The sequence below is a fragment of the Acipenser ruthenus genome, chromosome 6, assembly GCF_902713425.1.
Source record: "Acipenser ruthenus chromosome 6, fAciRut3.2 maternal haplotype, whole genome shotgun sequence".
Taxonomy (NCBI): Eukaryota; Metazoa; Chordata; class Actinopteri; order Acipenseriformes; family Acipenseridae; genus Acipenser; species Acipenser ruthenus.
In genome coordinates this window covers 25,129,661-25,151,773 of record NC_081194.1, presented here as the reverse complement: position 1 = coordinate 25,151,773, position 22,113 = coordinate 25,129,661, and the positions used below count along the sequence as shown (strand labels likewise).

General features: G+C 35.0%; 1 protein-coding gene across 7 annotated transcripts in view; it reads left to right on the top strand.

Annotated features, from left to right (window-relative positions):
- The window catches only part of LOC117411059 (1-phosphatidylinositol 4,5-bisphosphate phosphodiesterase beta-4), a 145,500-nt gene that overhangs the window by 62,829 nt on the left and 60,558 nt on the right, over positions 1–22,113 (top strand). For 6 of the 7 annotated variants that reach the window (XM_059025281.1, XM_034921636.2, XM_034921634.2 and 3 more), the window contains 4 exons: positions 16,085–16,182; positions 20,993–21,073; positions 21,355–21,414; positions 21,868–22,011. In XM_059025281.1, coding sequence (XP_058881264.1) covers positions 16,099–16,182; positions 20,993–21,073; positions 21,355–21,414; positions 21,868–22,011 — 369 coding nt within the window. In that variant the 5' untranslated portion in view covers positions 16,085–16,098. Of the gene's footprint in view, positions 1–1,668; positions 2,010–16,084; positions 16,183–20,992; positions 21,074–21,354; positions 21,415–21,867; positions 22,012–22,113 lie in introns of those variants that run through there. The other variant, XM_034018108.3, reaches the window with a different exon arrangement.

Genomic DNA, 22,113 nt, shown 5'->3' with positions numbered 1-22,113 from the left:
TGGGGTTAAACTTTATGCTAGAAATGTTAAATTGAAGCCCTGTAGTTGTTTGAAATTCAAACTCACTGTACTGTAGGGAGACTGCTGCACTGCCAATGCAAATCAACAGTAGAAACCTTTTGAATAACAGGTTGTCTTCAGTGTCATAGACTGTAAGCCTGTTTTCAACATATCCAAGTATACACTGTATATCTGGTCCACAGGCAGATTTTTTGGTTCATACTGTACCTTACATTACTGTAGCTTACTGCGCCTTACATTTTGGTAGTAAACAAGCAAATAAAAGGGAAGACAATTACATAAGAGTATTTGTTTTTGAACGTTAGTATGGACTTGTGGAAGAAGTTGCAGTAGTTGCATGTCCTTTGCTTTTTCTGTCCCTGCTTTCATTCCTGGTTCATTCCAAATCGCCGGAGTGTCACAGCTTTCATACTGGTATTGCATCAAAATAACTGCTTATTAAAAAAAACTAACAGATAATAACAGTAATAACGTTGCTGAACTTTCCATGAGTAAAACTGATGTTAGAACAACTGCAAAAATACAGTAGTTGGAAATAAGCTTCTGCCAAATAAGCTTTGTATGGTCAGCTTTTTTCTCTCTTTAGTTAAGGGTTAAAAAAATAGCTAAACAATGAAAACAATTCTCCCTTTAGTAATTGAAGTTCCTGACATTTGGCAATAATTACCTTATTGTAACCCACTAACCACTGAATTACTGTTTTTGTTTCCCTTGTGTCTTACTGTGTTCTACCTTAATTAAAGTTTTTGAAATCTCATTATACCATACTGTAGTTCTTTCTAAAAAGTACTGGTTTGCACAGTCCCTTAGAGTCCGTTATAAATTAAGTGTACCTGTACAATACATATACACTGTTTTTCCAGAATGGTCATGTGATCCAGTTAAACCATTCACACTTTGTGATATTTTCTAAGACAGAAACCAACCTGGGGGAATAGGACAGGTGTTTTAAGAATATGAATTGTTTATGTGTATGTTTCAGCTTACATTTTTAAATGCTTGTCAGTTAATAATTTAAACTCTACACCTTACAAAATGATGGCTTTCATGGTGCCATTGTCAGTATGGTTTTGAAAAGCATGATATCTACCAACAAGAAAGCAAATGAAGGATCATTATCCCCTGGGACATGCATGTCCCCTGTGACAGTGTTATTGTGGAGGTGCCGTATGAACAATATCTTCCAGACACATAGATCCTGTAGACACTGTAATACATGCTGCTGATACATAAATACATGGTGGAGCCCATTACAAAACTATGGAAAACCATGGTAAACTATGTTAAAAGCATACTGTAGTATAACAATTGGAAAAGCATGGGAAAACGTTACCTGCAAAATTACTGGTTTAAACTTGTATAAGGGATAACAGAGGTTTTCTTCCCCTAATGCAGATAGACAGGGTGGCTATATTTCAATGTGAATAATATTAGCATGTGTCCATCAGAGGCAAGTGTGTTTGAGCTGGGTTTTATTCAGATTTCTCAGTAAATAATGCACTCAATTGTTACTGTGCAAAAGTTTTCTTGGGTGGGGTAGTGGATACAAGCCATTTCATTCCATAAGCATTTTCAATGTTAATTAAAGAAGACTGTTTTAAAACAGGGGAGCAAAATAAAATAAAAAAAACATACAAATAAAAAATATATACTTAAAATAATCCCATAATCATGTTTAAATGTGCAGTTTCTAAACACTTTATAACAAGGACAAAGCTCTAAAATAAATGAATATGGTGGTGGAGACGGACGAAGTTAACAAGCAGTGTGTGAGAGGTGTGTTCTACATGTATTTAGTTAGGTCATTTTGCTTCACTTGTCTTTATGCCAGATACTTCCCATTTGCCCAGCATAACAGAACACAACCATAATAATACACTCTGCTGCTTAATACTGCAATTCAGATAGAAAAGGAACAATTGACAATACCAACAATCTTCTTTTGAATTAATGCATTTGGACATTTTTGTCTAAACATTTTCAGTAAGGTAAGGACCACATTTATTTTTAATTTAATAAATGTAACCTTATATAGCATTTATTGTATTTTATGAAACAGTATTTCTACTTGAATGTTGATCACTGTGGTATAGCTGAAGTGTGTTAATAGGTACCTGTATTTGTGTTATTGTGTTAACATATTGGCTATTGTATAATCTCTTATAGTGAGGAAATTGTAAGTTTTGTGTTTACAATTTCCAATTGGTTTACAGAATTAATGAGAAGTTGCCCATTTGTTTATATTTAGATTTTACCTTACAATAAATTTGATTTTAGGACAATTTAGAAACATGAATAAAACAAATTAAATTAAAACAAAAACATGATAACTGCCACTAGTAAAAGCATAGCAAATTATAATAAAGCAAAATGAGAGCATGGTAAATCATAGTTAATAGGTAATCATTGTAAAGAGTAGCGGGGTAGCGGGGTATGGTAAAGCATATTAATAAACATGACAAACCAGGGTAAACTATGGTAAACGCATTGTATAACCATGCGAAAAGCATGTTAAAACTGCCAAAATACAGTGCAAAAATACCACAGTAAACTTTAATAAGGGTGTAGCATATATAAACTTCTGGTAATTAAGATACCTGGTAAAATGGACTTGTAATTTGCGTTATAAAACATGTCATCCTAGACCTTTTAGGTTGTTCTAGTGGTCTAATCTACAGTTCTTAAATGAATACTTAATAAATAAGTTTTCAGAATGCATCAAAAGCTAATAAAAATGATAACTGATTCTTTAGAGGAATGGGGGAGATTTTTGGTATTTTGCGTAATTTTAAGAACATGATTTACAAATATATAAAACATTTTTACTTTAGCACTGTGTGCCTAAAGTCACTCAGACAACAACAACATTTACTGTATGGAGGAAATAGATATAACATTTGAGGAATTACAGCACTCCACAATGTGGAAGTTCAAAAGACACAAGGGATTAGAAATTGGTGGTGATGAACACTAATGTGGAAGTGACAGCCAATCCCAATTGGTTTAAAACGTGTCTATGATTCTATAAATAATCAGGGTATTAAATGCCATTATCTCCTGTGTGTGCTCTTAATTGGAATTAGATGAACATGTATAGAACAATTCCATTTTTATAGATTTCTGGCTATCTGATATTTAAAGTGGTATTAGGGATTTGGGGTTGTCTCCTAAAACATTTGACACACCCCAAAGGTCTTTTAAACCAGAGATTAGGTTGTCAATAACAAACCAGGTTAGCATTACAAAATATGATGACTCGGCTATTAGGTTATGTTGTGGCAATCAATTAATCCTATACTAAATATATACAGTAAGCAGGTAGGAGAGACTGACAACATGGTTTAGTTTACAGTGAGTGGTGACCTGGTGAACAGAAGAGCACCAGGTTAGGAGGGATAGTCAGACCAGAGTTATATTTATCTGTAATGGGATTTAGCCAGGACACTCAAATGAATGTAACTGCACTTTTTAAAAATAGTTTAGTGGAAAGTCCACTATGTAGATATTATCTTTGTTTTACATCTCATTCAAAGGAGAGCACCCAAGAGTAACCCAAGACACCAACATCTGGTTTTTTAAATAGTTTTCATGTTTCTAGGATTTAAAACAACTTAATATTGTTTATTGTAGGCCCAGTGGTCTGTTTTTAAGAATTTATGAAAGAGGTATATGTATTTACTGCTACCTTAAAAGTAGTATATCAAACCTTTTTTTTGTTTATTGCTCTTTGTGATGCAAATAAGTGGCACAATATACCACCCCTCAGGGAAAACTGCATAATAGAAGCCATATTTTCAAAGTTTTTACTTCAGTCTGTAATTTACTCTTCTATGTTTTGAAAGAGGAAAGCACCTGTTTAAAAAATATAAAACCAATAAGTATGATTCTTAAGATGTTCTCATTTTGTAACATTAAATACAATGGAGGTAAACTGTGTACCCATATAAACAGAACAAAAACCAGGCCTCCTATGCAGACAGGAATACATCTGAGCTGGTTTTGGGATACAGTATACCATGTCCACAGGGCATCTTGGGAAATGTCAAGTTGCCACTGCCTGTGCTCTTACTGTACTGCTCTGAAGATAAATAGAGCTCGGTCTCCAATGCTACCAATACACCACATAGTAAAAATGTTATTCTATAGTAGATCCTGCAACACACTGCAATATTTATTTCATATATGAATATGGAGTCTAAATATGTATTTGTCATGAGACCAGCCAAGAGAAATGCTTTTATTCTATACTTTTATAGTCCTAATTTTCAAAAGCAATTTGTCATAGAATGACATGTGACTGGGTAGAGAAGCAGGGAATGGCTACAATTATCTAGTTCTCTCCGTTTGGAAATGCATCGAAAAAAGGTTATTTTAGGCTTACAAAATGTAAGTGAATAGGTTATTTTAAAACTCACAAGCAAATTGCATACTCTGGCAATATGTTATTTAAATGACAATCTGATATAGCCTTGTTCTATAAAAAGTTTCTGTTCAAGACTTTCTATTCAAACTACAAAAGGGAAGAGCATCCCACACTAAAGGAGTGATTTGGTGAATGCCTTTCTGAATTAAAATTATTAACCATTTCTGTTCAAAAGCAACTTAATGATTATATACAGACGTGCTCAAATTTGTTGGTACCCCTCCACAAAAAACGAAGAATGCACAATTTTCTCTGAAATAACTTGAAACTGACAAAAGTAATTGGCATCCACCATTGTTTATTCCATATTTAATAGAAATCAGACTTTGCTTTTGATTTTTTATTCAACATAATATTGTAAATAATAAAACAAATGAAAATGGCATGGACAAAAATGATGGGACCGCTAACCTAATATTTTGTTGCACAACCTTTAGAGGCAATCACTGCAATCAAACGTTTTCTGTAGCTCTCAATGAGACTTCTGCACCTGTTAACAGGTAGTTTGGCCCACTCTTCCTGAGCAAACTGCTCCAGCTGTCTCAGGTTTGATGGGTGCCTTCTCCAGACTGCAAGTTTCAGCTCTTTCCATAGATGTTCGATAGGATTCAGATCAGGACTCATAGAAGGCCACTTCAGAATAGTCCAATGTTTTGTTCTTATCCATTCTTGGGTGCTTTTAGCTGTGTGTTTTGAGTCATTATCCTGTTGGAGGACCCATGACCTGTGACTGAGACAGAGCTTTCTGACACTGGGCAGTACGTTTGGCTCCAGAATGCCTTGATAGTCTTGAGATTTCATTGTGCCCTGCACAGATTCAAGGCACCCTGTGCCAGGCGCAGCAAAGCAGCCCCAAAACATAACCGAGCCTCCTCCATGTTTCACTGTAGGTATGGTGTTCTTTTCTTTGAAAACTTCATTTTTTCGTCTGTGAACATAGAGCTGATGTGACTTGCCAAAAAGCTCCAGTTTTGACTCATCTGTCCAAAGGACATTCTCCCAGAAGGATTGTGGCTTGTCAATATGCATTTTAGCAAATTCCAGTCTGGCTTTTTTGTTTTTCTTTCAAAAGTGGAGTCCTCCTGGGTCTTCTTCCATGGAGCCCACTTTCGCTCAAAAAGCGAAGGATGGTGCGATCAGGTACTGACATACCTTCACCTTGGAGTTCAGCTTGTATCTCTTTGGCAGTTATCCTTGGTTCTTTTTCTACCATTCGCACTATCCTTCTGTTCACTCTGGGGTCGATTTTCCTCTTGTGGCCGCGCCCAGGGAGGTTGGCTACAGTTCCATGGACCTTAAACTTCTTAATAATATTTGCAACTGTTGTCATAGGAACATCAAGCTGCTTGGAGATGGTCTTGTAGCCTTTACCTTTACCATGCTTGTCTATTATTTTCTTTCTGATCTCCTCAGACAACTCTCTCCTTTGCTTTTTCTGGTCCATGTTCAGTGTGTTGCACACAATGATACCAAACAGCACAGTGACTACTTTTCTCCATTTAAATAGGCTGAATGACTGATTACAAGATTGGAGACATGTGTGATACTAATTAAAGAAACTAATTAGTTTGAAATATCACTATAATCCAATTATTTATTATCTTTTCTAAGGGGTACCAACAAATGTGTCCAGGCCATTTTAGAATATCTTTGTAGAATAAGCAATAATTCATCTCTTTTCACAGCTTCTTTGCTTTATTCTATGACATACCAAAGGCATGCAAGTATACATGATAAAATAGCTTTTAATTTCATCACTTTTCAGGAGGAATGAAGCATTATTTCAATGAGCTGTAAGGGTACCAACAAATTTGAGCACGTCTGTATATATATACAGTACTGTGCAAAAGTTTTAGGCAGGTGTGAAAAAATGCTGTAAAGTAAGAATGCTTTCAAAAATAGACATGTTAATAGATTATATTTATCAATTAACTAAATGCAAAGTGAGTGAACAGAAGAAAAATCTAAATCAAATCCATATTTGGTGTGACCACCCTTTGCCTTCAAAACAGCATCAATTCTTCTAGGTACACTTGCACAAAGTCAGGGATTTTGTAGGCATATAGTCAGGTGTATGATTCAATTATACCAAACAGGTGCTAATGATCATCAATTCAATATGATGATGTTGAAACACAATCATTAACTGAAACATAAACAGCTGTGTAGGAGGAATAAAACTGGGTGAGGAACAGCCAAACTCAGCTAACAAGATGAGGTTGCTGAAGACAGTTTACTGTCAAAAGTCATACACCATGGCAAGACTGAGCACAGCAAGAAGACACAAGGTAGTTATACTGCATCAGCAAGGTCTCTCCCAGGCAGAAATGTCAAGGCAGACAGGGGTTTCCAGATGTGCTGTCCAAGCTCTTTTGAAGAAGCACAAAGAAACGGGCAACGTTGAGGACCATAGACGCAGTGGTCGGCCAAGGAAACTTACTGCAGCAGATGAAAGACACATCATGCTTACTTCCCTTCGCAATCAGAAGATGTCCAGCAGTGCCATCAGCTCAGAATTGGCAGAAAACAGTGGGACCCTGGTACACCCATCTACTGTCCGGAGAAATCTGGTCAGAAGTGGCCTTCATGGAAGACTTGCGGCCAATAAGCCATACCTCCGACGTGGAAACAAGGCCAAGCGACTCAACTATGCACGAAAACACAGGAACTGGGGTGCAGAAAAATGGCAGCAGGTGCTCTGGACTGATGAGTCAAAATTTGAAATATTTGGCTGTAGTAGAAGGCAGTTTGTTCGCAGAAGGGCTGGAGAGCGGTACACGAATGTGTGTCTGCAGGCAACAGCGAAGCATGGTGGAGGTTCCTTGCAAGTTTGGGGCTGCATTTCTGCAAGTGGAGTTGGGGATTTGGTCAGAATGAATGGTCTCCTCAATGCTGAGAAGTACAGACAGATACTTATCCATCATGCAATACCATCAGGGAGGCATCTGATTGGCCCCAAATTTATTCTGCAGCATGACAACAACCCCAAACATACAGCGAAAGTCATTAAGAACTATCTTCAGTGTAAAGAAGAACAAGGAGTCCTGGAAGTGATGGTATGGCCCCCACAGAGCCCTGATCTCAACATCATCGAGTCTGTCTGGGATTACATGAAGAGAGAGAAGCAACTGAGGCTGCCTAAATCCACAGAAGAACTGTGGTTAGTTCTCCAAGATGTTTGGGCCAACCTACCTGCCGAGTTCTTTCAAAAACTGTGTGCAAGTGTACCTAGAAGAATTGATGCTGTTTTGAAGGCAAAGGGTGGTCACACCAAATATTGATTTGATGTAGATTTTTCTTCTATTCACTCACTTTGCATTTTGTTAATTGATAAATATAAACTATTAACGTCTATTTTTGAAAGCATTCTTACTTTACAGCATTTTTTCACACCTGCCTAAAACTTTTGCACAGTACTGTATGTATATATATATATACAGTATATATATATATATATATATATATATATATATATATATATATACACACACACACATATATACACACACACTCACGCAGACATGCACACACGCACACACACACACAAACACAGTCGCAGACAAAAGTATTGGCACCCTACACTTAATGTAAGATAATTCAAGAAAGCATGTTAAATACAAGCATTTAGTGAACATTAGCCATTAATTGATATGACAAAGACCAAAATACACAATTTCTGGTAGTTTAACAAGCAATCTTTATCAAAAAAAAAAAATACAAAAGCACTTAAGCTTTTTATATATATAAAACCGGATAGTAAAAAGCCAGGGAAAATTAGTAAGGACCATTGAAATGCTGCAAAGCCAAAACACCATGCATTAAATGTTGTTTAATGTTACATGAACATATCTTAATCACACAGATTATATATAAAATCTACATCACTGTATGTAGCCTTGAATTGCACAGAGAGCTGATAACATTCCAAGATGATGTATTTAATTTAAAATACTGAACATGCTCTCTGTGTTTTGAAATAGTATAGAGAGTTTATGGGTAGTTACCAAAGATTAACAACTGTTATTTTTTTAGCTAACTGGGTTGCAACATTTCTAGCTGTTGATGTAATTAAAGTATACAGTAACACAGTGAACAAGTACAGTGCAATGAATCTTAATAAGCAAATTATGTTTACATTAAGATGCTGTAATACATTTCTAAACAATAAAAAAATGAAGTGTTACAGGGATGCCATCAGTGTTCAGTGAAATAATGGAGTATATGTGATGTTTTGTTTAGTATTGCTACAATGATACATTGCTGAAACAGAGAGCAACTGAAATGGATTTGTGACTTGTAATTTTGTATTCTTCAGTTTAGAGCAATGAGCATTTGTCACAAGAAATTTCCCAAAGTCTTTTTTATTGCCTGCTTTGTTACAGACATTTGTTGACAATGTTCTATTGATAATAAAATAAGTTGTAAAAAAAAAAAAAAGTTTTTTGCATTGATTTTTCATGCTGTAATTGAATGTACCAATGTATATATATATATATATATATATATATATATATATGGCATGTATGCTAGAGCCAGTTACATAGCCAGGACAGAAATAACAGAATACAGTTATATGGCTGATGTTGTATACAGACACAGTACAGGATGTTTTTCTCACTGTTAACACCATGGTAATAGTTGTCAAACAGAAAACACAATTTAATGACCAGACCAAGCATACATATACTGTAGATCATTGATTTACTGTTCTGTTTCTTCTTTTTGTTTCGACTTTGATGTTGGTGTTACAATAACATTATCTACATATCTTTTTTAACACCTGTGTGATTTTTAAATATACATATGCTGTACATATTCTTCAGTATGGATAACAAAGTTATTTCAAGGCAAGTGTATCAAATAATTACATTTTAATAAGGGCTATCCATACTGTCGCTTTTAATTGTAGCACTTAACAAAAACTATGATAACTATGTACAATTATTAAAAGCTAACACTCAGGGAAAACACCGGTAGGATCAGTGCAGGGGTGCCTTGAGGAGGTTTCAAGGGGTCCTCCAAAAATACATCAGAGAATGTGTTATTTTCACTGCATATTAGCTTTGGCGGGAGCACAACAGATTACAGAGCAGAGGAAAAATCATTGGAAACACACACAATAAATACCAGATATGGATACATTTTTAATTCGACCATCAGCATCAAAACAACAAAACCCACAGAATGATGATGCAGAACTTCCTTCAACAAGTTCAACCGTAAAGGCTGAATAACAGCGAGGAGGTGATGTTGTGAGTAAAAAACATAAAGCAAAACTGGGTTACCTCGCAGACATATTCAGTGATATGAATAAGCTGAATAAAACTATGCAAGTTGGGAGCACTCATTTTATTGCCCAGCGTGAAATAATTGATGTATTCAAAAGGAAACTACAACTCTGGAAAGTTTGTGTCTGTGGGGGGACTACTGATATGTTTGAGCTCTTACATTCTTTCATTCAGCAACGAAGCATTGACTTTGACGTAATCAAACCGCAGCTGGAAGTGCATCTGTCTGGTCTACTCAACAAATGTAATACTTACTTTCCTGAACTCACGACAGAATAAACTTCTACATACCTGTGGGCTACAAACCCCATTAGTGAGAATATTGAAGCTAAACTGCCACCCTCTGTCCCATCAAAGCTGTTAGAAGAGCTTATTGATATTTCATCAGACAGCTCCCTCAGAACCAAGTTCAGTGAAATGCTGCTGGAGACATTTTGATGTCAGTGCTCCAATGAATACAGCACTGCTTTTTCTGCAGCACTGAAAGTGTTGGTCCAATTCAGTACTACCTGCTTATGCGAAACTGAATTTTCAGCCATGACATCGATGAAAACAAAGTACTGAGCCAGGATGAGCATTGACCATGACGTGTGTGTGCTTGGCGAAGATACCTCCATGTCTTGACAGAACTGTTGCTCAGCACCAGCAATATGTTTCACATTGAGTAAGTAAAACAAAAATAATTATATATATATATATATATATATATATATATGTATATGTATATACAGTGGCACTGGAACAATTTTTAAAGTGGGGGTGCTGAAAGCCATTGAACAAAACTGTAACCCCTAGTTCCAGCGCCCCTGTGTGTGTGTACATATATATATATATATATATATATATATGTATCAGGGATGGAAATAAGACCCCCATTGTATAGCCATTTGATCCATTCTTGGTTTTAGTAGTATAAGTTTAATAAGACAAACCTCAACTTGTTCACAAAGGGGGCTAATCAAGCTTGTAAAACCTGGAATGAGTGAAACTGCTATGCAATAGCAATAGGAGTCTTAACTCCATCCCTGATGTGTGTGTGTCAGGATTCGGGCTATTATTTATGAAGGAAGTTAACTCATTGTTAACCCATTGAGACTGAACAAAAGAACAGAATTAAAAAATGATTGTTTTATTCATATTATAAGACTCCTGTATACACAGTATTTAAACTGCACAATCAAATGTCAATCCACATTTGTCTAATCACAGTTTTTTTAGCGAAAGAAAAAAGAAAGAAAAGTATGTTTATTAAACATTTATAATATTCTTATAAATCGAACTACCACTTTTTAGAAAACAGGTTTTGCAAATCCGATCAGGTCCAGCCAGTGGCGTGTCTGTGGAATAAAAACGGAGACAACAAAAAAAGCCTTTTTATTTTTTAACATACAAATCACTGGATTTGTTTTTGCAAGGCTTGCTGCATTTAGAATTCCACTGAACTCCCTTACGCACACAGAAGCTTGACAAAAATGAAGCCTTGCATAGTCCCAGAAGCAGCTGCTGCTGTACGAAGAGAAAGTTTGTTTTCTTTGGGTACTTCGTCCAGAAGCAAAAAGGTTGAGAACCCCTGAGTTAAAGGCTGCTAGTATTTATCTACCATTGGTAAAAAAAACCCAAAAAAAACAGATCCTATAAATATTACATGCAGTATGTTTAAATACCTAAAATTGTATGAGGCAGACATAAAGAAATAGAATACTCAGGACCATACGCAGAATAACTAGTATACATATATCTTGGATTACTTAACACCTGCATATTAGGAGCCATATTATTTGTTTTGTTATTAGGTCGTTTTTAAAAGCATCCATAAGGAGAAAATGTGATCCTACAGTTAGATACCTTCATTATAGCTAATCACCTCTTCGATCAATTTTGCCCTATAACTTACCATTTGTAAGGTCAGCTGGACAACTGGCATGCCATTGTAAAATCAATGTTGTTTTCATTAGAACAAACAAGATAACTGCAGTGTTTGCAATTAAAAACGTAGTTGCCCATTTTGAATTAAAAAGCCTGAATAACACAGTATGTTAAAACAGAGATTAAGTCAGGCACAAAATGTTGCATTATGTCTGTACATACAGTAACTATCAAAACTGGATAGTCTTTGTTTTTGTTTTTTTTTTCTCCAACAATATTTCCATGTAGAGCATTGCATGAATTTATTGAATTTATTTCCCACGTCTGTCAGGAAAATAATGGCCTAGTGTTCTATAAATAACACCACATCAAACAGTTTATTTTGACAAACTATTTTGAACTATGCTTGTGCCTGATTTACTAAGTTTACTGTATGAAGCAGTGTCAAATGTTCACTAGTATACATACACAGCGTTTCCGTTAACTGGTAATTACCTCAGAGATGGTTTCAAAAGCTAATTGTCAGGCAGAAACTGAAGCCAGGCCATCCGTCAGTTTGACTGGCAGCAAAAGGTCTGTGACGGGCAGCTAGAAACATTGACTGTCACTAACAAGCGCGAATGAGTGTGCCTGTAGTGCTTCTCTGGACTACGCCCTTTAAAGGCAGGCAATCGAATGAGAGTGATTTGGCAGTTCCTGTCTTAGCCATGCTTGCTGACAAAGCAAGTCACCGATAGGTCGATTCAGTATACTCCCCCTCCTTTCGTTCCTCCTGGAGGGGAGGATTTGTTTATTTTGTTTTCATCCATGACTCTGATTGGCTGTGCCTCGTGTGTTCGTTGAAACGAAAGCATAAAGTGCATTTTTGTATTTTGTAATTATTTTTTTACATGTTCTCTTTAGTCTAGATGTGTCAGCCTGGTTTCTTATGTAAGTTTGCACACCCTCCTATCTTTTCAGTACAAAATGCTTTCATTCACACTGATATTATACCTGTAGTTTTAAATTACAGTAAGAACTATTGTATAAAATATTAGAATAAAAAATTATAAAGCGAAATACGAATTTTTTAAAAAAAGAAAAAAATATTTCGACAACTTTTGAAAACATTGTTATGGACTATGGGCCTCATAACGTGCTCGATAAATCTAAATTTACTGCGGGATTTACTAACAGAGAACACATTAATTTACGTGCACATTATTTGGCTAATTTACATACCATACCGTGCACGCTACATGTATTGTGAGCGATAATGTCAGAGACTTACCCGTGATCGCCGTGATATCAAAAGCTCCAGCAGTCCTGGTGTATCTTTTGGTCAGTAACTTATTGTGAAGGTGGAGGTGGCTTACATTGACTGAAAATGAGTGATCAACAGACACAGCACTCAGCAGGGGAGAGGCAGAGGCAACGTAAAGTGAAACTGCACTGCTTACCTTTAAATTTTAACATGTCCTTGTCTCCTTTAATGCATACGGCCTGCCCATTAGTTTCTAAAATTGCATTGTACTGTATCTTCTTTAAAACAACCCGCCTCTAATATAACATGCGTATTCAACATGTGCAGTCTGCATTGAATGAGTGACATCCCCATTAAGCCAATCACAGCTCAGAGGTAGTAAAATACCCAATCAAATAGCACACAGGATCTGTTTCCTCACGCACACAGCACACATAATTTTAATTAGGGTAGCGAAACGAGGCTTGTTTAAACTATTTATTTTACTCTGTGTACAATTTAAAATCAGTAGCAAAAAAGTAGTTGGAGATGTCACAGAAACAAAAGGTGGAGGCGGAACACAGAAGATTCCAAAATCGTTAGCCAGGTGATTATTTGTTCATTGTTTGTTAATTTTGACAGCAAGGCAATATGTCTGATTTGCAGTGCAATTGTTGCAGTTATGAAAGATTATAACATACAACGTCACTATGACACGCTTCACAAAGCAACGCATTTTGAGTTTACTGGAAATGAAAGAAGCTATGTCAACAAAAGCCATGGAAAGTGCAGAATTACCTTATCTTACCTTATTCTGAGCTGGATGCTCATTTAAATACATGATCATGCATTACCATACAAAACACATATTCATTCTGATTACCATAGTATGGCACAATAACATTAGTGTGCACCATAATATGCCCACTATTTTGCACGATAATGAATAAAATTGCAATAGTAAATATGGAAATCATTAACGTGCACAGTAATTGCAATTATCGCGCACCATAAAGTTTAGCGTCCTTTTGTAAATGAGGCCCTATGTTCTTTCATTTTCTGCTTAAAAAAAAAAATTAAGGCTGCTAAGTAGGAATGATTTTTTATTGTACTTTTTTTTTACATAGGCCTATTTATTCTCCATAACTGTGTATTGGACAGGTGTCAAACGAATGACAACGATGTTTTGAATTAAAAAATCTAATGACCAGTCACTGTGACAGGCAGCAGTTTTTCCAAGCGGAAACGCTGCATACATTTTTGTCATTCATATTCAGTTATAGTAAATCAACAGTAAATCAGTAATAGGTATTCTTTAAAAATGCTGATTGGTGTTTACGTAGTCAAATAACTTAATATAGTAATCACTTTAGGTCATTGTTTTTATCAAGTTTTAGGGTTTCCAAAAACATACAAAATTGGCCACCTGGTGGCCTGTTTGTTAAGATACAATCCCATACATTTAAAAAGAAGAAAGAAACAAACCAAAAAATAAATAAAAAATGCCACCCACTAAGTGTCATGGGGCAATTACATAAATCTTTACATTCAACTTGGCAACCCTAGTACTGCAGACCTGCAGACAATATTTTGTTTGTAAAGCCTAATTGTACCAATAGATTAATTCTATACAAGATGTATACCCAATACTGTGCCTAAAAAAAAAACTGGGAATTGGGAATCAAATAAGAGCACACATATTCTTAATTGCACTCTGGTACAGGTATGTGTGTGTATTTATAATAATATAATTATAAACACTACATGATTTGTGTTTATACTGTAAGTATACTGTTTATGTTATCTTTATTTATTTTTTATTTAATAAGAACATACCCTAAAAAAGTGAATATGAGATTGTTCAAGTTCAGGAGCTAAACACACAAAGAAACAGATACTTACAATAACTCTCACATTCTTAACCATTTGCAAGGAACATACCATTATTCAGAAGACCTCAGGAAGCAAGGAGAAACCAGAAGTTCAAGTGTATCAGTGAACACATACCACATGGTTGTGCAACTTAATTTGGCATGGGGCATAATGAGAGTGACAATGTCAGGGTCAAGGTGACATAGCCCACACGTTTAGCATATGCTGTGAAGAAGATATGTTTACAGTAGCTAGACATGTCCATTAAATGTTCAGTATGCCTAGTACTGAAATATTAACAAATGTCGATGGAGTGCGTCTATACTGTATGCAGACACCTAACCTGGCCTTTTTTTTAAAAATACATTTAGTTAAAAAGATAAAAATAAAAAAAGCTAAGTCTTATTCTACAATTGATTTAATCTGAAAATAAATATTTACTTTAGTGAGAGTTTAAAGTTTACAAAAATGCTACTTACTGCCAAAAATGAGAATTAGTTTTGGTTGTTATTAATTCTGTTATGCCGTTTGATTATAATTTTTTGTTTGAATGAAGACAGTTCATTTTATGACCATTTACAGTAATATTCCTTAAAACATTACACATTGTATTTAATATGATCTTTAACAAAATGACCATTTTAAAAGGTAGAACTCAATATGAGCTAACTTTACCATGCCATGTGTCAATACTGTCTTAGATCAGCAAGATTAATACTGATTGAGATGATCTTTTGGAGCTAACTGCTTTGCTTTTCTGCTTGATATGAGCACCCTGTTCATTACACACTACCAACAAAGACATGATATGCAGAAGCTGACAGGCTAACAGCTGTGTCTTAGACCTTGCAATTAGCAAGTGTCTTCCTCAGGATGATTCAATTCTCCCCACCCCAGTCGTGGGTGACTATATTGATTATATACAATAGGTCTATTCTGAAATCCATCTGGGAGTAAAACCAAATGCAAGTTTGGACAGGTTTTTGTTTTTTTGTTTTTGTTTTTTTTTTTCCCCTGGATAAAGTATGTGTTTAGGTTTGCTTGCATAAAATCTAACCAAGGCGAAGCTCTTCAGCTTTTTAACAAGGTTATTGAATCCCAAGGTAAACACAAGGAAAACAGAAACACACATATGTATTTCTGTTTGTGATTTCAGCCATAACATTAAATACTATTAAGGCTGTTCTATCCCCCAGGCTTGTTTAATGTTATACTAAAATAGGATTCCTGGGTAACTGTTTACTGGTTACTGGTTTTCCAGTTTGTTTAAACTCCTTAAAGGTAGTTCAGCTACTGGTACTATAAATGTTAAATTGTTCCAAAAAAAAAATCAAATAATTTTGTTGGTTAAATATGTTTTTAATGTTGATAATATTTTTTGATTTGTTTCAGGTTTCTGAGTTACCATGGCAAAAGCATACACATTTAATTGGCAGAAACCTCTACCATCCTTTATACAAGAAGGGGCTGTTTTCGACAGATATGAAGAGGTAAGAAGGACATTTTGTCATTGACTGATCAATTTTGTCAAGTAACCTGTTTCTTCAGGTTTGTTTTATATTATGAAATGAGTAGCCGTAACTTTCGAGGGTCCCTGTGTGGTATGCAAAACATTAGTCAGTTGAGCTCAGGTGTGTGTCCTGGCTGAGCAAAGTAGACAATCTTCATTGGAGATTGGGGTAAAATTAATATGAACACCAGAAAAAAAAACATTAACTTTGTTTGTTTTCACTGGTGTTCTGTGACACTGCAAAATTATTTTCCAATTTTAACATTTCATCAAAGAGACGAGGTAGCAGGAGCATACATTCAAATTGCAAGTTCCCTGTCAACATGCAATCAAATGTAAAACGAAAGTTGTATGAACTGTTTGGGAGTAAATAACAAGATAAGTTTTACAGTAGGGCTATTACAATAACTGAGTTGGTGAATGGCTTTTATTAACTCTGTATCTATATTGTACATGACTCAGTAAAAAACACTTACAAAAGAAATACATGTTGAGATCCTGAGATAATCTTGTTATCTCAACATTTTTATTTACGTTCTTCCCCTGACTGTATGGCAGCAGCTCATTATTATAATGCAAAGAGGTAAACCAGCATTTATAATGTTAAATTATAATCTCTCTCCATATATATATATATATATATATCCTTTTCCGTGGTTCAATTTCAGCATCATGGGAGAGTTATGCATCTAATGTGGAGGTGGAAGTCTCATGGGGAAACGTTTCTTCAGTATCATAAATATTTTAATGGCTTGGGTTTACTGTTCAAATCTGAGATCTGTTGAGTCTTTTCTGGCTGTAGATTGTCATTTTAATTACATTTGACTGCTCTCAGTCATACTCTTCCAGTCTGTGGCATTTCAGTGCACATTAAAATGATCTGTGTACAGTGTAATAAAGAATACAATGTTATTTTATTCCATGGGAATATATTTGCAAAATTTTCAGATATTCACCCACACAAACATGCACACAGACACTGTGAGGGTCTGCCGAGTGGCTGATGTTAAACACGGAGGACGCACAACCAAAAACTCAGTTAAAAGAAACAAACACTTTATTTGTTGACAAAAGTAAACAGTAACACTTTATATTGCGTGGCATAAATTAATATTAAATAGATATGCAATTGATATTAAATTAATGTTCAATTAATATTTAACAGATATGCAAACATTTAAGTCAGATTAACTGTATTTTCAATTAAAAAACATGTAAACAATGGGAAATTATTACATATTTTCAAGGGTAACAAAACATAATATAAATGGACGTGATATGCAATTACATTTTCAATCGACATTTGGTTAACAATTACCAAGAAGCCAGCTATTCCATATTTATTAAATATTAATTTAACATTAATTTAATATGCAATTGCATATCTATTTAATATTCATTTATGCCACACAATATAAAGCGTTACCAAGTAAACTTGTTCTTTCAACAAGTAAGTAACTTTTTACACTGATCCTGGCTAAAAAAAAAAAGAGATATTGGCAGTGTGCACCCTGCTACCCAAAATGATACATCGTATTTGAAAAAACAACAAGAAACTTATCTATTAAAATACAGATTTCATTATTATGCCATTCCCCGATTCCTGGCAAGCAGATACACACAGAATGAATAAACATTAATTTATGGGGTAGTTGTGTCTGTCCATTTCTAAAAAGAAAGTTAATCATTTTTTAATTTGAAGTTTTGTTTTTAAAACTACTGTGGGCGGAGAACCGCATTCTGGCTGAGTGATGGGAAAACAACGTCTCTTACTACAATGAGAGAGAGAATTACGTTTCTCCATCACACACACTTAGAACATTAAATCCATCTGGGGACTGTGGTGTCATGAATGTTCTATTGCTAGGTTAGGACCTAGGATTACTTTAGAAAATCATAAACTACAGCATTATTACCAAAATGATATATTGGTATGGTTCTCCCCTGTATCAGGCTACTGTTGTTAACCTATACAGTGTATAAACACCTCTTAATTCAGTCACAAACACTATTGTATATCACACTAAATACTATATGAAACTACACTTTAAGACAGCACTACTGTATTTTTGTATATAGGAAGCTACCCCTGTTGTATTTTTAAGCCCCATGGGGGATGAATAACCCCAGCGTCAGGGATATAGTCGAAGTGCCGGTGTGTCGTGACTCTTAGATTTTAAAAACGTGTCTGATATACTAGGCTATGAAAGTCATATCTTCAGATTGTCAAATATGATGCAACTTTGCATGGACATGTGTTGCAAGAAGTAATACTCCACAATCCTACTGTGAGTTGTGCTTTCCGGTGGTGGTTTCAGGAATACCTGGGAGACTGACTTGATAGAAAAATTGGTCAATGCAATCGAGCTTTGAGGTTTATTATATGGGCACCAACTATCATGCCTTTCTCGTGTGCTTTTCTCACACACCTAGTGAATCAAATAAAAGATGTATGCACTGTAGACTAGTGTCTACAGAGCATTTAGAAAGTGTACTTATGTTGTCACATTTTTTTGATAAGTGAGTACAGTCTGCTTTTTTTTTCAATATTGACAACTGCTTGTCTGACATTGAAGGCCGTACCGAAAAATAGTCTCACCCACATATAGCAAAACTTGCATAATAACAAGTTATTCCACTTGCTGTCAATTGATTTGTTGAACTATTGAAGGGGATATCTTCGAAACCACATAAAGTTTGATGAAACTGTACATGGCCATTTGTTATGAGATGCTATTCTGAATCTATAATACATTTTTGTTGAATTTACTGTAACATATTTTAAAAGGGATTATGTCAATGACTTGAATTCATTTTTATCTCTGTCATATAGAGTTTCCCAGAAGGGGAGCATTGTTGTTGGTTAAGATGTTGGCTGCATGGTTTACCATGCAATATGTAAATAAGGTACAGTTTTAGACACGTGCAGTTGCTTTTTATTTAAATCCCACAGTGTGACAGGTGCTGCTGCCAAGTACCTACTGCTGTCTTTATTTCTTGTTTTTTCTTTGGCAGGTTTACCACTTGAGCTTTGTCAAACCAATTAACTAATTTGGCTGCCTTTGTCATGATGTGTACATGTAGCTGAACCCTTCATAATCTTCGTAAACTATCAGTTAGTTTCTTATATATATTTTTTTTTTGCTCTGGAGGTTTTATAGGTTTTAAAGCATCAGTGTATACCTTTGCTTAAGTAGACTCTACACTAAGGGACCATACCAGGAACATTAAATATAGAGAATGGGGTTTAGATTATGACAATTTGTGCCTAAAGGATAGCTGCTTAATTCAATGAATATATCTGACAGCTGTGATTGATTTCATAATTATCCTAGACCTCAGGGAGCTACATTCAATTTATTTTACAATTGCCCTTATTAAGCCCATCTTTGGCAATAGTTTTATAAATTACAGTAGTATAATAAGTTCAATTTACCAGAAAAAAAAAGTTTCTTAGTTCAAAATATCATCAGCATATTTTGAGTTTCTTTCCACACATTTACAGGTTTTTTTTTTTATTAGTGTTTCAGACTTATTTTGTTTTTCATATAGGCTATATTAGCTGTTGTGTGTGTACAATCAAGGAAATAAGCAGCTTCTCTCAAACAGAAAGTACAATGTCACGAGAGGATTTGAAGTGTTGGATTCTCTTTGCAACCTAGTTACAGACTCTATCTATAGCAAGGAGAGTTTTGTGCTGCTTGGAAAGAGATTTAAAATTAGCCCATCACTCAGTAATTTTATATTTGATTGCCAGAGAAAAGACTTATAGTGCTATAGTTTTTTGTAGATTGTGTCTTATTTAATTTACATGTTCATGGTCTTTTATAAACAGTGAATTATCAAGATTATTAAAATCTGCGTCATTAAAAAAAAATGGTAGGGAAATTAGCTGCATTGTTCATCTATTACAGTAAATTCTCTATTGAACCTTTGAGTTATGCATTCAAAAAGCAGAAGAAAAATATATTGGCCTCAGGCTGCAGATTATGCTTACAATTAGCACATTAAAAATGCACTTTGTTGAACATTCAGGTCTATTCTAAATTGTCCCAATAGACTCTGGCTTGGAAATATACCAGATGGTGCTACATATTCAATTAACTTAAAATAGCATCAGCACAGGTAATGGGGATGAATGTAGACAGCAGTAACAATAGTTGCATTAAAAGTAATGGACAGCATCATGACTCAAGTTGTAATATTCTTGTGTTCCTAGCAAGTTCTCTGCTACTGCCTGGCTTTCCTCCAGATACGACTCTCTGCTCCTCCATGTAACTTCAAGATCCGAGAGGACAGATCTTTCAGATCAAATGAAAAAACAAAAACAACAACACCTTTTTCATCAGTATCAAGACAAGTTGATGCTAAGATAGTGTCTGTATAATATATAGCCCCCAGGTTGAGACTGGAAAACGGGTTATTTAAAAAACTGCCATTCAACACTTACAACAAATATACACCTGTGCCATGCAAATAATCCAGGCAAAAAAGTCCCCAGAAAATTACCCAGACCATAGACTGTCAGTTATAACTGGTATATACCCAATAGCATTTCACCTGTTCAAAAAGAGCCAAGTTAGATTAAAAAGAGGGAAGCAAGTTAAACATACCTTGCCTCCGCAACCACCCATAAACAAGAGTTTAAGTAAATATTACACAATTTGGGCCTTATCTACAGTATTTAAGACACATTTTTAGAACTAGTAAAGTAGAAATACTACTGCGACTACTACAACTACAACGTACTAATAATAATAATAATAATTATAATTTCTGTTCTTTTGAAGGATCCGTTTGTCTTTGAGCCTAACTGCTTCTTCAAAGTGGATGAGTTTGGTTTCTTTCTCACATGGAAAAGTGATGGAAAGGTAGCCTCAATATTTGAATTCCAAAATACTGTATCATGCTGACATATCCTACCCCTTTTTTTCTATTTTAACTACTGACTTCAGATGTGTTGTTCAGTACTATTAGTCTAATTGAACAAATATAAGAAATGAAGGACTTTTTGGTCTTGTCAACATTTACTGTGCAGTTTATTGTAATATACGTACATAGATATACAATGACAATTAACATTACCATGGTATGGTTCTGAAAAGTTCTACAGTATAAGTATTTGAGTTTGCTTTTTTCTTTTTGATCTTAGGAAGGCCAGGTTTTAGAATGCTCTTTGATCAACAGTATCCGGAGTGGAGCTGTCCCAAAGGTAAGCAGTTCAAAATAATTTCTAATCTGGAGGTAAATATAGAGCTGAAAGCATAATTATTATACATTTTGATTTTTTTTTAGAGCCAGTAGTTAATCCCCATAAGACTTCAAGAAGTGGCATCGGTCTATCTTAATTAATTATCCAACATAGAGAATTTGAAACATTAAGACAATTTAATTTGTTTTCATTCTATCAAATTCATGAAAGTAAATCTTTCAAATAAATAAACACAATTTCAGGTTTTCAAATTTGCAGTCAATGTATTATCTAATAATATTAAAAGTAAAGAAAGAAAGGTGAAGTCAGACCTATGAACAAGTTCTCCTTAAAAAAAAAAAAAAAAGCTACTACTGCAGTGAAATCCAATGGAAAAAAAGGATTAATTATTTATCAGAGTTAATATAAATGGCCATGTTTACATGCTATATTATATGTTTGTGTATACCATAGGACCCTAAAATAATTGCTGCATTGGAATCAGTTGGGAAAACAGAGACTGATCTAGAGGGACGCATCGTTTGTGTCTGCAGTGGTACCGACTTGGTGAACCTGAACTTTATTTACATGGTTGCAGACAGTGTAGAAACAGCAAAGGTATGTTATCACAAGAGATGTACAGTAAGTATAAAAACCTCCCTCAAAAACAAGTCTGTTTCTCAGTAGAATGGTTGTTTTTTTAGGTATGTTACTGAAGAA